We start from the raw sequence: 13808 nt of genomic DNA, 5'->3' as shown, positions 1-13808 counted from the left end.
GGCTACGGAGTTCAAAATAGTGAGCAAACTGGTCACGGTGGGCATTGTGGGATACTTCCTGGAGGCCAGGTGAACGCAGTGTTTACTCTGACACTTCATTGCTCTAACTTTGCCACAAACATCTTGACGCCTCTTGTCAAGGTGGTTTTATTTTGTCGGCAAAACGAGAGTTTTGCCACTAAAAGTAGCATTGTAGTATGTACATCTCCACTGCTTTGCCAACAAAACTGTGTAGTGTAGACAAGGCCTATGTTTCCAGTGGGTATTGAATTAGCAGTGATGTGAGCTCTATTTTAGTCTCTTTCAGCCTTCTGCTGTTTAAATACCCCTCCTTGATATTTTTATTTTCTCTAATTCAGCCAACACATTCCTGGCAGACTGGTCTCAGCCAGAAAGTCCATGGCAAGTGACCTACAGAATGCAAGTGGAGAGTGTGCATCTGCATTTTACAAGTGGAATACAACCTCCATTCCAGGAACATCCGTGTCTGAGGCGTCACCCACCTCTCATGTAAGCAGCCTGCTTAGGAGTACGTTACAGCTGTCATGGGGAGGCAATGAGTCCCATCAGCTGGGCTGTGGCTTTCATGGGAGTTAGGCAACTGGAACCTTGTGCAATACTATAAATGCTGACTTTTGACTGGAGGATTTCATCCTTAACTAGGAACGTAGTTCCATGCATCTTTACTGGTAATGCTTATTACTCCTTCCCATTTGAGAGCTTTGTTTCCTTGTCAAAGCCTTGGGCGTCCCTTCTATTTTATAACACCACCCTGAGGGCTTTCTCTTTCCTTGCAAACTTAGGTCCCAGCCCTCTCTGATTTATTGGAGTCTGACAGGCCATAGTTGAGCAGCTAGTTAAAAATGAACCACTTCTGTGGTTGCTGGTAAAGAGAAGGGTAAGAGACATGGGAGCTCGTATAATTGAGTGTATACTGAACTTTAACTCTTGGTTTATTTCCTCAGGTAACTGTGAAGGATGAAAGAGATCTGTTTACCATTCCAAGTGCAGCAGGTAAGCAAAGGCAACTGTTAATGGTTACTGTGTCCTTGCTAGGCAAGGGACACCCAAAATGTGCCCAACCAGGAACTTCACCACCTTTGCAGCCTATGGTCAATTAAGAAATGCAGCCTGTGGAACATACATGTCTCCGCATATCTGCTCTGATCAAGGCAAACTATGCTGGACTTGTCATCTCTGTGAGCTTTGCTTCCATATTGATTAGGGTCTGAATCTTAACTGGCTTATTGCCTTCTCAGTGATCCATTTCAGAGGACCCCACTCTGTTTCTGAATGTACTTGGTTAAGTTTACAGAAAAGTATGTGGTTCTTCGAGTGATGGTCCCTATGTAGGCATGCACTCCATGTACCTGAGACTGGAAAATTCTTACTAGCAGTGTCCATTGGTTTGTGCCTGCACCCTGTGTGTCCTTGGGCTTCAAATCGAGGGCAGAAGAGGAGGTGTGGATTGACCACCTCTCAAATTCTTCCCCGCCCCCCCCAAACCTGTTCCATACTTTTTCCACCCATACCAACCCTCCAAGTTCACACCCTTTTCCCTGAGTCCTAAAGAAAATCAAGGAGGACAGTGTGTTAGTTATTCTCATGGCATCCTACTGGCTCAGGCAGTTCTGGTTCACCAGCGTCTGTCAGATGTCAGTGTTCCCGTGCATGCATATCCATTTCCAAACCTTCTAACATAGAACAGAGGCAGGATCAACTATCCCAACCCAGCATCCTTCTATCTAACAGCCTGGTATTGGGAAGGATGACGAGCTTAGAGGAATTGTGCCCCAAGGAAGTACAATCTGTACTCCATAATAGCAGAAAACTCCCCACGAGACAGTGTTGTGGGCCTAAATGGAAGAGATTTTCTGTCTGGTACCAACTTCGTCACATAACCCCAGAGGATTTGGACATCTCTACTCTCTTAGACTGCCTTCTTTCCCTGAAGAAGCTGGGGCTATCTCTGTTCTTCTTCGAGTGATTGCTCATATCCATTCCAGTTAGGTGCGCGCGCCGTGCGTGCACGTTCGTCGGAAACTTTTTACCCTAGCAACTCCAGTGGGCCGGCAGATCGCTCCCTAGAGTGGTGCCGCCATGGCGCTTGATATATACCCCTGCCGACCCACCCGCTCCTCAGTTCCTTCTTACCGCCGTGTCGGTCATTGGAACTGTGGAGCGCGGCATTGCTGTCCTCCACATCCCTAGCTCTCCTTCGTTTTACGGTTCATAGTTGTAGTTAGTAGTAAATAGTTGTAAAGTATAGTCAGTTAATTGTTGTATTGTAAATAGTTGTAAATATTTGTTAGCGGGTTTGGGCCATAGCCCTTCCTGACACCGGGCCCATGCCTGGTTCGCCGGGCTTCAAACAATGCGCGGCCTGTAAGAAGCCGATGCTGACCAGCGATCCCCCCGATGCATGCCTAAAGTGCTTGGGGGAATCGCACATTTCGGACAAGTGGTGCATTTGCAAGGCTTTTAAGCCTAGGACAAAAAAGGAGAGGGACCAGAGATTAAGGACTCTCCTTATGGAAGCAGCACTCAACCCGGTAACTTCACAGACCGTCGCCTCTACACCGGCACCGGACCGCGCCGGCACTGGAAAGACACCCCGGCACCGTCCTTCTGCGGCACCGGGACCCGAAGCAAGGCCCTCGAAGTCTGCAATTCCATCCAGGCAGACTCGAGTGGAGCGCCCGGCACCTACCTCGGCCGCGGCACCACCAGCAGGGATCCCATCGACTCCGGGCCCTGAGGGTCCGTCGAGTCTGGTCCCTCCTAGCTCCCCCATAAGATCTGGGGTTGAGCTACTGGTCCCATCAATGCCGGAGACTTTTGCTTCGGCACGGGACCTGATCGCTCTTACAGAACCAACCCAGCCTCCACCCCCGGTACCGGTTGTGTCCAGAGGCAAGCCGACAATGAGAGCGCCGTCTCAGGACTCACGATCACTGTCGAGGCACCATCGCCGTGGACACTCTCGCTCCCGGTGCTGCTTGCAGTCCCGGCACCGCTCCCCTTGGCGGTACCGGTCGCACTCGCAGCGCCGGTCATCCTCCAGACAGTCCAGGTCTGGTTCAAGTCACCGCTACCGGGACTCTAGGAGCCGTTCCCACCAGCGATCAACTCCCCGGTCGACCTCCCGGCACCGAGCTGGTGGCAGGTCCCGGTCAACCTCCCGGCACCACGTCGGTGGCAGGCCCGGTCCCGATCCCGGCACCGAGTTGGCGGCAGGTACCGGTCCTGCTCCCGGCACCAAGTCGAAGGCAGGCCCCGGTCCCGGCACCGGTATGATTCCCGGTACCGGTCCCCAGCACCGAGAACATCTTCGGCGTCAGGACTAACGGATCCCTACCAGCCACGTTTGGCCCCTCCATGGCCTTCCAGACAGCCGTCTGTGTCGTCACAGGCAGACAGTGTTTATGCGCTGGACACAGACAGGCACGCCGCCCTTTTTCAAGACCCTCCTCCACAGGACCAGGGACCCCAGCAGTGGGGGTTCTCGACACCCTGGGCGTACCACCAAGCCCAGGGCCCCCAGCAGCTTCCTCCTAGACCTGCAACGGCTGAGCACAGGGCGCCGGAGGCATTGCTGTCTCGCCCCCCTCCCTCTCCAGACGGGGAGGACAGGCCCAAACAGCAGGACCCTGAGCTCCCTCCGGAGTCAGAGGCGCGGGTTCAGACAGACCCCGCCATGGACGCTCTCTTGCCAGGGGTCTCCTCATTGTCCTCTCCCGATGAGGCAGTGGCAGGCACATCTTCCACCAGCCCTCCCCCACTCGACCTCAGGGCGCACCAGGACCTCCTCAGGCGCGTAGTGCAGAACTTAAACCTGCAAGCTGAGGAGGTCTCCGAAATCGAAGATCCCGTGGTGAGCATCCTCTCCTCAGATGCTCCCACCAGGGTCGCCCTGCCCTTTATTCGGACTATCCAGGCCAATGCCAATACGATCTGGCAGTCGCCGGCCTCCATCCCCCCTGCTGCACAAGGCGTGGAGCGTAAGTACATGGCTCCCTCCAGGGGCTATGAGTACCTCCATGTTCACCCGACACCGTGCTCCCTCGTAGTGCAGTCGGTGAACGAGAGGGAGCGTCATGGACAAGAGGCCCCAGCACCCAAGTCCAAGGAGGCGAGGCGTATGGACGTCCTCGGCCGCAAGGTCTATTTGGCGGGGGCCCTTCAGCTCAGGGTTTCCAACCATCAAGCCCTCCTTAGCCGCTACGCCTTCAACTCCTGGGTGGCAGCGGATAAGTTTAAGGAGCTGTTGCCACAGGAGGCATGTCAAGAATTTGTGGCAATTCTTGACGAGGGCAAGAAGGTTGCAAGAACCTCGTTGCAGGCCTCCTTGGACGCAGCGGACTCGGCCGCTCGAACCCTCGCCTCAGGGGTTACAATGCGCCGCATCTCCTGGCTTCAGGTTTCTGGCCTTCCACCGGAGCTCCAATATACCATCCAGGACCTCCCGTTTGAAGGTCAGGGCCTGTTCTCAGAGAAGACAGACCCCAGGCTAAAGAGTCTGAACGACAATCGGGTGATCATGCGCTCCCTTGGGATGCACACGCCCGGGACACAACGCAGACCCTTCCGGCCGCAACAACAGCAGCAGCGCCGGCCGTACCCCAGGTTCCGCCAGCGGCAGGACCTCAATAGGCACCGTGGCAGGAATGGCAGGCGCAGACAGTTGGGCAACCAAGGGGGGCAGAACCAGAGCTCCTCCAAAGCCCCACCTGGGCCCAAACCTTCGTTTTGAAGGTGCGCCCGAGAGCGCGGTACCAGTTTCCCCCACGGATCCTTCCCCCCCCGTTTTCCAACCGCCTTTCGTTTTTCCTCCAGGCGTGGACCCAAATAACATCCAACCGCTGGGTCTTACGCACTGTGCAGACGGGATACCGTCTACAGTTTACGTCTTACCCTCCCTCCCGCCCCTCACCCTCGTCCCTCTTCAGGGACCCCTCTCACAAGCAATTCCTCCGCCAGGAGGTGCAGACGCTCCTCGACAAAGGAGCCATAGAGGCGGTTCCGGAGAACGAGAAGGGCAAGGGGGTTTATTCCCGCTACTTCCTGATCCCCAAGGCCAAGGGAGGCCTCAGACCTATCCTCGACCTGCGGGAACTCAACAAACATATGGTGAAGTTGAAGTTCCGCATGGTATCCCTGGGGACCATTATCCCATCTCTGGATCCTGGAGACTGGTACGCCGCCCTTGACATGCAGGACGCTTACTTTCATATCGCCATATTGCCACAACACAGACGTTTCCTTCGGTTCGTGGTCGACCACCATCATTACCAATTTGCGGTCCTCCCGTTTGGCCTCTCCACGGCCCCGAGGGTATTCACCAAATGCATGGCCGTCGTCGACGCATTCACGTGTTCCCTTACCTCGACGACTGGCTGATTCGAGGCACATCAGAGCTGCAGGTCCGCAACCATGTCGGCAGGATCAGCGGCCTCTTTACTACCTTGGGCCTCATTATCAACGTGGACAAGTCCACTCTGCTCCCCGCGCAGAGGATAGAGTTCATCAGGGCCGTTCTGGACTCCACCTTGGCCAGGGCCCTTCTGCCGTTGCCCAGGTTCCAGGCACTGTCGGCCATCATTCAGCGCTTGCAGGCAGCCCCCCTGACCTCTATAAGGACATGCCTAACCCTCTTAGGCCACATGGCGGCCTGCACATTTGTGACAGGTTATGCGCGGCTCCGCATGAGGCCCCTCCAATCTTGGCTCATCGCGCAGTACCGGCCGACCAGACATTCGCTGGACACAGTTTTCACCATCCCCCAGAGGGTATTGGATTCCCTCTGGTGGTGGCTAGACCAGTCCATCGTGTGTGCAGGGCTCCCGTTTCATCCGCCCCAACCCTCGGTGTCCCTAACAACGGATACCTCAGACCTGGGCTCGGGGGCCCACCTGGGAACCCTGAGGACACAGGGCCTGTGGTCCCCTCAGGAAGTGGACCTCCACATCAACATACGGGAGTTGAGAGCGGTCCGTCTTGCTTGTCAAGCGTTCTGCCATCAGCTTCGAGGTCGTTGTGTTGCGGTGTTCACCGACAACACAACGACCATGTACTATATCAACAAGCAGGGCAGCACGAGATCCTCTCCCCTATGTCAGGAGGCGATGCGGCTCTGGGACTTTTGTATAGCCCACTCCATTCACCTCACGGCTTCCTTCCTCCCCGGAGTACGGAACACGCTGGCGGACCGCCTGAGCAGATCCTTCCTCTCGCACGAGTGGTCCCTTCGCCCGGACATCGCCCTCTCACTCTTCCAGAGGTGGAGTTGTCCCCAGGTGGACCTCTTCGCGTCCAGGGGGAACAGGAAATGCCAGGCGTTCTGCTCCTTTCAGGGCCGGGACCTCGGGTTGGTAGCGGACGCCTTCCTTATCCCGTGGATGACCCACTTGTTCTACGCATTCCCTCCGTTCCCGCTGGTCCACAAGGTCCTTCTGAAGGTGCACAGGGGCAGGGCCCGCGTGATTATGATAGCTCCAGCGTGGCCCAGGCAACATTGGTACCCCATGTTGCTGGACCTGGCCATAGCCGACCCAGTCCCCCTGCCCCTTCACCCGGACCTGATCACCCAGGACCACGGCAGACTCTGTCACCCGGACCTCCAGTCGCTGCACCTTGCGGCGTGGCTCCTGTGTGGCTGACCAGATCCGAATTACGCTGCTCTACCCCGGTACGTGAAGTACTCCTGGGCAACAAGAAGCCTTCCACCAGAGCGACGTACTCGGCCAAGTGGAAGCGTTTCTCTTGTTGGTGCACGGAGAGCGGTTTCCTCCCTATGGAGGTTTCTGTCGCCAATATTTTGGACTACATCTGGTCCCTCAAGCAACAGGGCCTGGCGATATCGTCCCTTCGGGTTCACCTGGCGGCTATCTCCATCTTTCATCCGGGTGGGGGTGGCCGCTCGATTTTCTCTCACCAGACGGTGAATAGATTCCTGAAGGGACTAGAACGTCTTTACCCCAATGTCCGACCCCCTGTCCCTACCTGGGATCTCAACCTGGTTCTGGCTCGGCTCATGGGGCCTCCTTTTGAGCCGCTAGCGACTTGTTCCCTGCTCTATCTTTCCTGGAAGACTGCCTTTCTAGTGGCCATCACCTCAGCTAGACGGGTGTCGGAACTCCGGGCCCTCACAGTAGATCCCCCGTATACGGTCTTCCATAAAGATAAGGTACAGCTGAGACCGCACCCTGCCTTTCTCCCCAAGGTGGTCTCAGCCTTTCACGTCAACCAGGAGATCTTCCTCCCCGTCTTTTTCCCGAAGCCTCATTCGTCACGCAGGGAGCAACAACTCCACTTGCTTGATGTCCTTCGGGCTCTCGTGTTTTATGTGGACAGAACCAAACCGTTCCACAAATCCCCCCAGCTTTTCGTGGCAGTAGCGGACCGAATTAAGGGGCTTCCCATTACCTCACAGAGGTTATCCTCATGGGTAACGTCCTGTATCAGGACCTGCTATGAGCTGGCTCACGTCCCTACAGGCCGTGTGACTGCGCACTCTACCAGGGCGCAGGCATCGTCGCTGGCTTTCCTCGCCCGCGTACCCATCCAAGAGATCTGTCGGGCAGCGACCTGGTCATTGGTCCACACCTTTGCTTCTCACTACGCCCTGGTCCAGCAGTCCAGAGATGACGCGGCCTTCGACTCTGCAGTGCCCCATGCCGCGACTTCTCACTCCAACCCCACCGCCTAGGTAAGGCTTGGGATTCACCTAACTGGAATGGATATGAGCAATCACTCGAAGAAGAAAAGACGGTTACTCACCTTTGTAACTGTTGTTCTTCGAGATGTGTTGCTCATATCCATTCCACACCCGCCCTCCTTCCCCACTGTCAGAGTAGCCGGCAAGAAGGAGCGGGTGGGCCGGCAGGGGTATATATCAAGCGCCATGGCGGCGCCACTCTAGGGGGCGACCTGCCGTCCCCCTGGAGTTGCTAGGGTAAAAAGTTTCCGACGAACGTGCACGCGCGGCGTGCACACCTAACTGGAATGGATATGAGCAACACATCTCGAAGAACAACAGTTACAAAGGTGAGTAACCGTCTTTTCCCAGTGTCTGCATTTGGCAGCAATTAACATCTTCCAGTCCCTGATTGACAGCTACTCGGTCTTCACCCAACCTATAACTACAATTCCTGAAAAGCCTTGCCAGAACTTTTCCTCCAGTACTGAAACCAGCACCGTCTTGGGACCTCAGCTTGGCTTTGTCAACACTCATGAATCCTCTATTTGTACCATTGGCCCCTTGCTCCCTTGTTCACCTGTCTGTGAAGGTAGCCTTCCTGACTGCAGTCACCTCTGCCAGAAGAGTGGCTGAGTTCAGGGCCCTTGTGGCAGACTCCTTATGCAGTGCTCCCTAGAGTAAGGTAGTTTTGAGGTTACACCCCAAGTTCATTCCAAAGGTTCCCTCTGAATTCCACATTAACCAGGTCATACGCCTTTTGGTCTTCTCCCCAAAACCTCATGCCATCAGGAAGGACAGGAAGTTCCACTCTCTGGACGTCCCTCAAGCCATAGTTTTCTGCCTACAAAGGACTGAACCCTCCCAGAAATCTCTGAGACTTTTGTTTCCTTTGCTGAGCAGATGAAAGGAGAAGCAGTCTCCTCTCTCAGTCTTTCCAAACTGATTTCTGGTTGTCTGCCTTTGCTATGATCTTGCAGGGATGATGACTTGTCAGAGTGAGGGCTCATTTGACCAGAGCCCAGACTGCTTCAGGGCCATCTCTTGGAATACACATAGGAACCATCACTTGAAGAAAGAACAGTAAGGTAAATGACCTGAGTTCTTTGAGATGTGGTTCCTCTGTGTATTCCACTACCCACCCTTCACCTCTCCTGCGTCAGATCTTTTCTCTACCACAAACCACTCTCAAAAGGTATTGGAGAAGCATTCAGTCCACACCTCTCCTAATGCCTTCAGATTGGAGCACGAAGAGGTACAGGGCACAGGTGCGGACCAAAGGTCGCTACTAGTAAGAATTTTCCAGTCTCAGTTGCACGAAGCACATGTGCACCACAATAGAATACAAATAAGGACCATACATCTCGAGGAGCTTCAGTTACTGTAAAGGTAAGTGATCTTTCTTTTTAAACAGGTCGTTGTTAAGAGGACTTTAAGTAGATGCCCATGTAATAGGACTAGGGTGTGCTACATTAAGGGTCTGTTTGCCATTGTAAGCAGGGCTTTAAACAGTGGAATGCTTATCTTGAGGGGAAGTCAATCTACTAGCTACAAGCAAGAGTTTTGTGTGGCTCTTTGCAGTCTGTTGCCAGCCTTAATTATGACATGGCTATCAGAGGATTGTTCAAGTTTGAGAGCTTTTATAGCAGCCCCTCATACATGTTAACCTGTTTCCCCTCAGCTACGAGTAGCTCCTGCATGTGTTTCAGAGGTAGCATTGATAGTGTTAAATGACTAGAGTACCAGGATGTGGGACCCTTTTGGGAACCTTAAGACTTGCTGAGGGGGCAGGCAGCAGAGAGAATAACTGGAGGCAGGGGAAGTTGCTTGGCCCCAGAAAGTTAACTGCATTCTGTTCCTGCTCGTGCACTGGTCCCTGCTGTAGCCAATGCTGGGAGCAGCTCGTGTCTACGGAGCTTTAGGTACAGACACCTTTTTGTGGACTAGGGAGAGGAGAGAGTGTTGCCAGATAAGAATTTTAAAAAAAGAGAGAGAGAGAGAAAAGTACAGAAAGGAAGAAGCAAGACAGAGAAGGTGGAGGAGATGGGGGGATGGACAAAGACCAGATGAAAGATTGAATGGACAGAGGGAAAAGACAGTGTTTTTTTAAAGTGTGTTGCAAGGGGGACAGAACAGGATCACACTCAGCCATTAGTGTTTCCCCAGTGGGATTCCAGCAAAATGTTGGAAACCACCAAACAAGAGCTCCAGAATTCACTGGTGTCAAAGCAGGACCGATGCCTCTCAAGCTAATATTTTTAAAAGCAGCAAAGAATCCTGTGGCACCTTATAGACTAACAGAGGTTTTGGAGCATGAGCTTTCGTAGGTGAGTACCTACTTCGTCAGATGCATGTAGTGGAAATTTCCAGGGGCAGGTATATATATGCAAGCAAGCTAATATTTTGTTCTCCTCTTGCATACAATAAAGGTATCCTCCATGTCCGAGCCAAAGAGGGTGTTTGGGGTAAGTGGCGAAGTCCAAATGCTCAGGAAGACAACAGTTCTGATGTGGATAAAATGGAGACCAATGGAAACATGTACACTGCAAAAGATTAATGGAACCCACACTAGTTTGTTGTTATACAAAGACTGTTACCTGACTTAGATACACACAATATATGAACATATATCATCAGTACCAAAAGGCTGTAGAAATAGACTCCTTCCGGTTGAAAAACTTCTGAAACTGATTGTCAAGTAACCTTACCCTGATAATTTAATACGATTTTACTGAGTGAATTCTGGGCACAGTCTCTGAAGTAGCCTGCTGCATCAGTGCCTCTTTTCAGAATGGAAGAGTTTGCATACAACAGCAAAGCTGAAGTATCCATTTGGACAATAGTTGGCTGTTTCTTGGAAGAGAAATTAAGTGAGTCAGCTGCATGCAGAGATGATATACATGGGACTCCCCCTTTGCTAAGACACTTGACTCTAGAGTGTAGCCAACAACTCTTTGCCAGTGAAAGCCATATTGGTAAAGAAAAACTTAGAGTAACAGGCAAAAACTCATCCAAAATGCAGAGAGTCAAATGCTAAGACATGGTAGCCTACATATTAATCCAAAGCAATAGATCGTCAACCCACTGATTTTTGGAGAAGAAAACAGATTGTGATTTGATCAACAAAACTTCTACAATAATAAAGAACAATTTCTTGTTGTTGCCTGTAAATTGAGGGGATGGATGATGTCCCAGAAGGTAGGATGGTGCAGGAGAATCAGGTTATCCTGCCTGTAGTGAGGCTTTTCAAATACAGACAGGTTGTGCTTGAAGTTCAGCAGAAGTGGAAAGGAAGTAGGAAAGTTCTAACCTGAAAAGATAATGTGTTTTGTTTACTTAGGGGATTACGCTAATCTACATTAAAACCTGCCCCAGACCTTCTGGTGAGGTGTAACCGAAACTTCCATCTGGTGAGAGTGAGTTCTTGGAGTTACACTGTGTGTCAAGTGGTGAGAAATTGCTGAGTTTTTTGTGTCCCATAAGGACATGGTGTCGGAGAGAGCCTGGAGTTGGATTATACTTTTCTGTATCATAAGGCCCTGCAGTGTTATAGTGGCAGTGGATGTAAGTGGGGCTTGATCCAAAGCCCGCTGAAATCAAGTAGAGACTCGCACTGACTTCCGTGGTCTTTGGAGCAGGTCCTGAATGAAGACACGAATCCTTGGTGAAGAGGAATCCGTGCAGTACAGTTAAATCTTCATGGATTAACTGTTTAGTTTTGCTTTCTCTAAATATTCCCAGTTCTGATTAGTTTCATAATGGAGTTTTTGCTGAACAGAGCTGTGGAGCACAACGATCTGTTCAATAGTATTGCCCCCACCCTTCACTGTCTTGTTTCTCCTTTTTAATGTGTTTCCATCCTTTCCCTGCGATGCTGCCTCGCTGCAGGATTAGTAGTGCCGCCTGCTGCTACGTTTGCAAGTGCTGTAAGAATTTTTATGCTGTTGAGCAGGGTTGTTTTTTTGAACTGAATGCAGGACTCTTTGAGGTAAAGCAGATAAACTGCTAGGATGTTAGGGACCCAGCCTGACTGAAAGTGTCTCTCGGTGCATCACTTCAGCTGGCACTGTTTTTGCCTTATACCAGTATGGTGTTTTCTAGCATTGCTTGAATCATGCATTGTATTTGTGCCTTTTTGTGTTTATAAAATAAAAATACTTGATATTCTTCCCCCAAAAAAGTATACAAGTATTGGTGATTATACTTTGTGTGTGTGTGTAGGAGGCAGGGACATGTTACATACTGAGAATGGCTATCACCGCATTTCTTCTTCATCCATCCTCCTCCCGCCCTCCTCCCCCCGGCTCCGTTTTCCCATCCTTGGTACCCGGACCCTTCTACACTTCTCACCGTCCCTACCTGCTCCTCTTCCCTTCTCCATACTAATCTCCCCTTTCCTTCCACCAGCACAGATCCAAGTCCTACATTCACCCCCTTTTGTCACGGAGTGTAGGGGGGGGTCTGGTCCTGCACCCTTCTTCCTGGGACCCACAGTGACTCTCAGCCAGCCAGTAAAACAGAAGGTTTATTGGACAACAGGAATGCAGGTTACAGCAGAGCTTGCAGGCACAGTCAGGACCCCTCCATCGAGTCCTTCTGGAGTTTGAGGGTGCCTGGGTCCAGCATAGGATCCCCTGAGTTCCCCTCATCCAGCCCAAAACCGAAACTGAACTGCCCCTCCTCCAGCCAGCCAATTCCTTTGTCCAGCTTCCCAGGCCAAGGTGCTAACCCCCTCCCCCCTACCTGGCTCAGGTTACAGGCTTAAAGATCCTGTCCCTCACCTAAAGACATCCCCGGCTCTTCCGTCCCCCATGCAGACAGCCTCTACTCCATCACACCTTTCCACTTCCCATATCCATCACCCCATGACCACTTCCGCTGCTCTTGTGCCACCATTTCTAACCTTACACACATTCTCCCCCCCTCCTCCCCACTGTCTCTGGAACACCTACTCTTCCTCTGAAAAGATTTGTCATCCATGACCTCTTTGTATCTTGCTCCCTCCAGCTCTTCGCTGTCTGAGATCTTTGTCATGTCATGTCACCCAGAACTCAAGAATCCTGGGAGCTTCGCCTGTGGAGGCACGTGATGGAGAAGGCTATGAGAGCCCTCTCCGATTTCAGCCAGGAAGACCCCTGTAATCAACCTCAACTGATCAACAGTGCCCCTCCAAGTACGTTCCTTGAAGCAGAGCCCTCAACATCAGCCTAAGATCTCTTTTTTCAGGGCTGCCCTTGAAGGTAGAGAGCACTCTCCTGGTGTAAAGACAAATCCTCATTGAGGACTGTCCATGAAAAACGCACTTCCTCCCTGAGTCTGTCCAGCTTGGGTGAGACATCACGTATGGAACCTAAAGAACTGACTCCATTGAAGACCCCTGGATCAGAGTGCAAGACACATAGAAAGAAGGATCCGTTGGTTCTGTTGGTCACCTCGTTACTGAATCATAAGGATAGATGTTCACTAGTTCCATCTACAAGTGCAGGTCCAGACCAATTGTCTGTATTGCTTCATCTATCTAAAGTCCAGCCGGTCACTGCAGATAAAGCAGATCCATGAGATTTAACTACGGGAACCTCGAACACCAGGGTGTCCTGAGACTTATGTAACACCAGAGGATATATTCCTCCCTTATCTGTAGTCTCCACTTCTTTCTGGCCTGGCCCTCCTGTGGGATGTTCTTACTCCGGAGGAGGGGTCTGCACCATTGTCCAAGGAGCCATCTCCCCTCTAGCCATCTGGTAAGAGTGTCCCGGTACCTACGGCAGCACTGCTACCACTGGAGCAGGTCTCGGACTCGCATGATTCTCAGGAGATGGCCACACTGGTAGCTCCTTGGAAGCAATTGAACCCTGAGAGATGGTGAGGGTAACCCTTTGACTTGCTGGATACGAACCCCCTCCTCCCAGGGACTGCTGGTACAGATTTCTTTGGGGTGCCCCTGCAACCAGTTGATCCCTCTTTCTTGCGTTATTGAGATCTGTGAGTTCCTTATGGCATATATCTGAGCCCCACTCAAGAGTCCTACTGCTCCTCGCCTGCCGGTTCTGTCGGTATATGAGGAAGAGGGGTGGAACTGGATTGACGGGTCCTGACGAGTGCCTCTGCATCA

General features: G+C 52.1%; 1 protein-coding gene across 5 annotated transcripts in view; it reads left to right on the top strand.

Moving 5' to 3' along the window:
- NUGGC (nuclear GTPase, germinal center associated) overlaps window positions 1–11879 on the top strand; it is a 98733-nt gene extending 86854 nt beyond the window's left edge. For all 5 annotated transcript variants that reach the window (XM_030554060.1, XM_030554056.1, XM_030554057.1 and 2 more), the window contains 3 exons: window positions 360–510; window positions 966–1014; window positions 10126–11879. In XM_030554060.1, coding sequence (XP_030409920.1) covers window positions 360–510; window positions 966–1014; window positions 10126–10253 — 328 coding nt within the window. In that variant the 3' untranslated portion in view covers window positions 10254–11879. The remainder of the gene's footprint in view (window positions 1–359; window positions 511–965; window positions 1015–10125) is intronic.
- The last annotated feature ends 1929 nt before the right edge of the window (window positions 11880–13808 follow it).

Source organism: Gopherus evgoodei, chromosome 2 (assembly GCF_007399415.2).
Source record: "Gopherus evgoodei ecotype Sinaloan lineage chromosome 2, rGopEvg1_v1.p, whole genome shotgun sequence".
Classification (NCBI taxonomy): Eukaryota; Metazoa; Chordata; order Testudines; family Testudinidae; genus Gopherus; species Gopherus evgoodei.
Note: the sequence above shows the minus strand (reverse complement) of the source record. Positions and strands in the feature narration are given on the sequence as shown.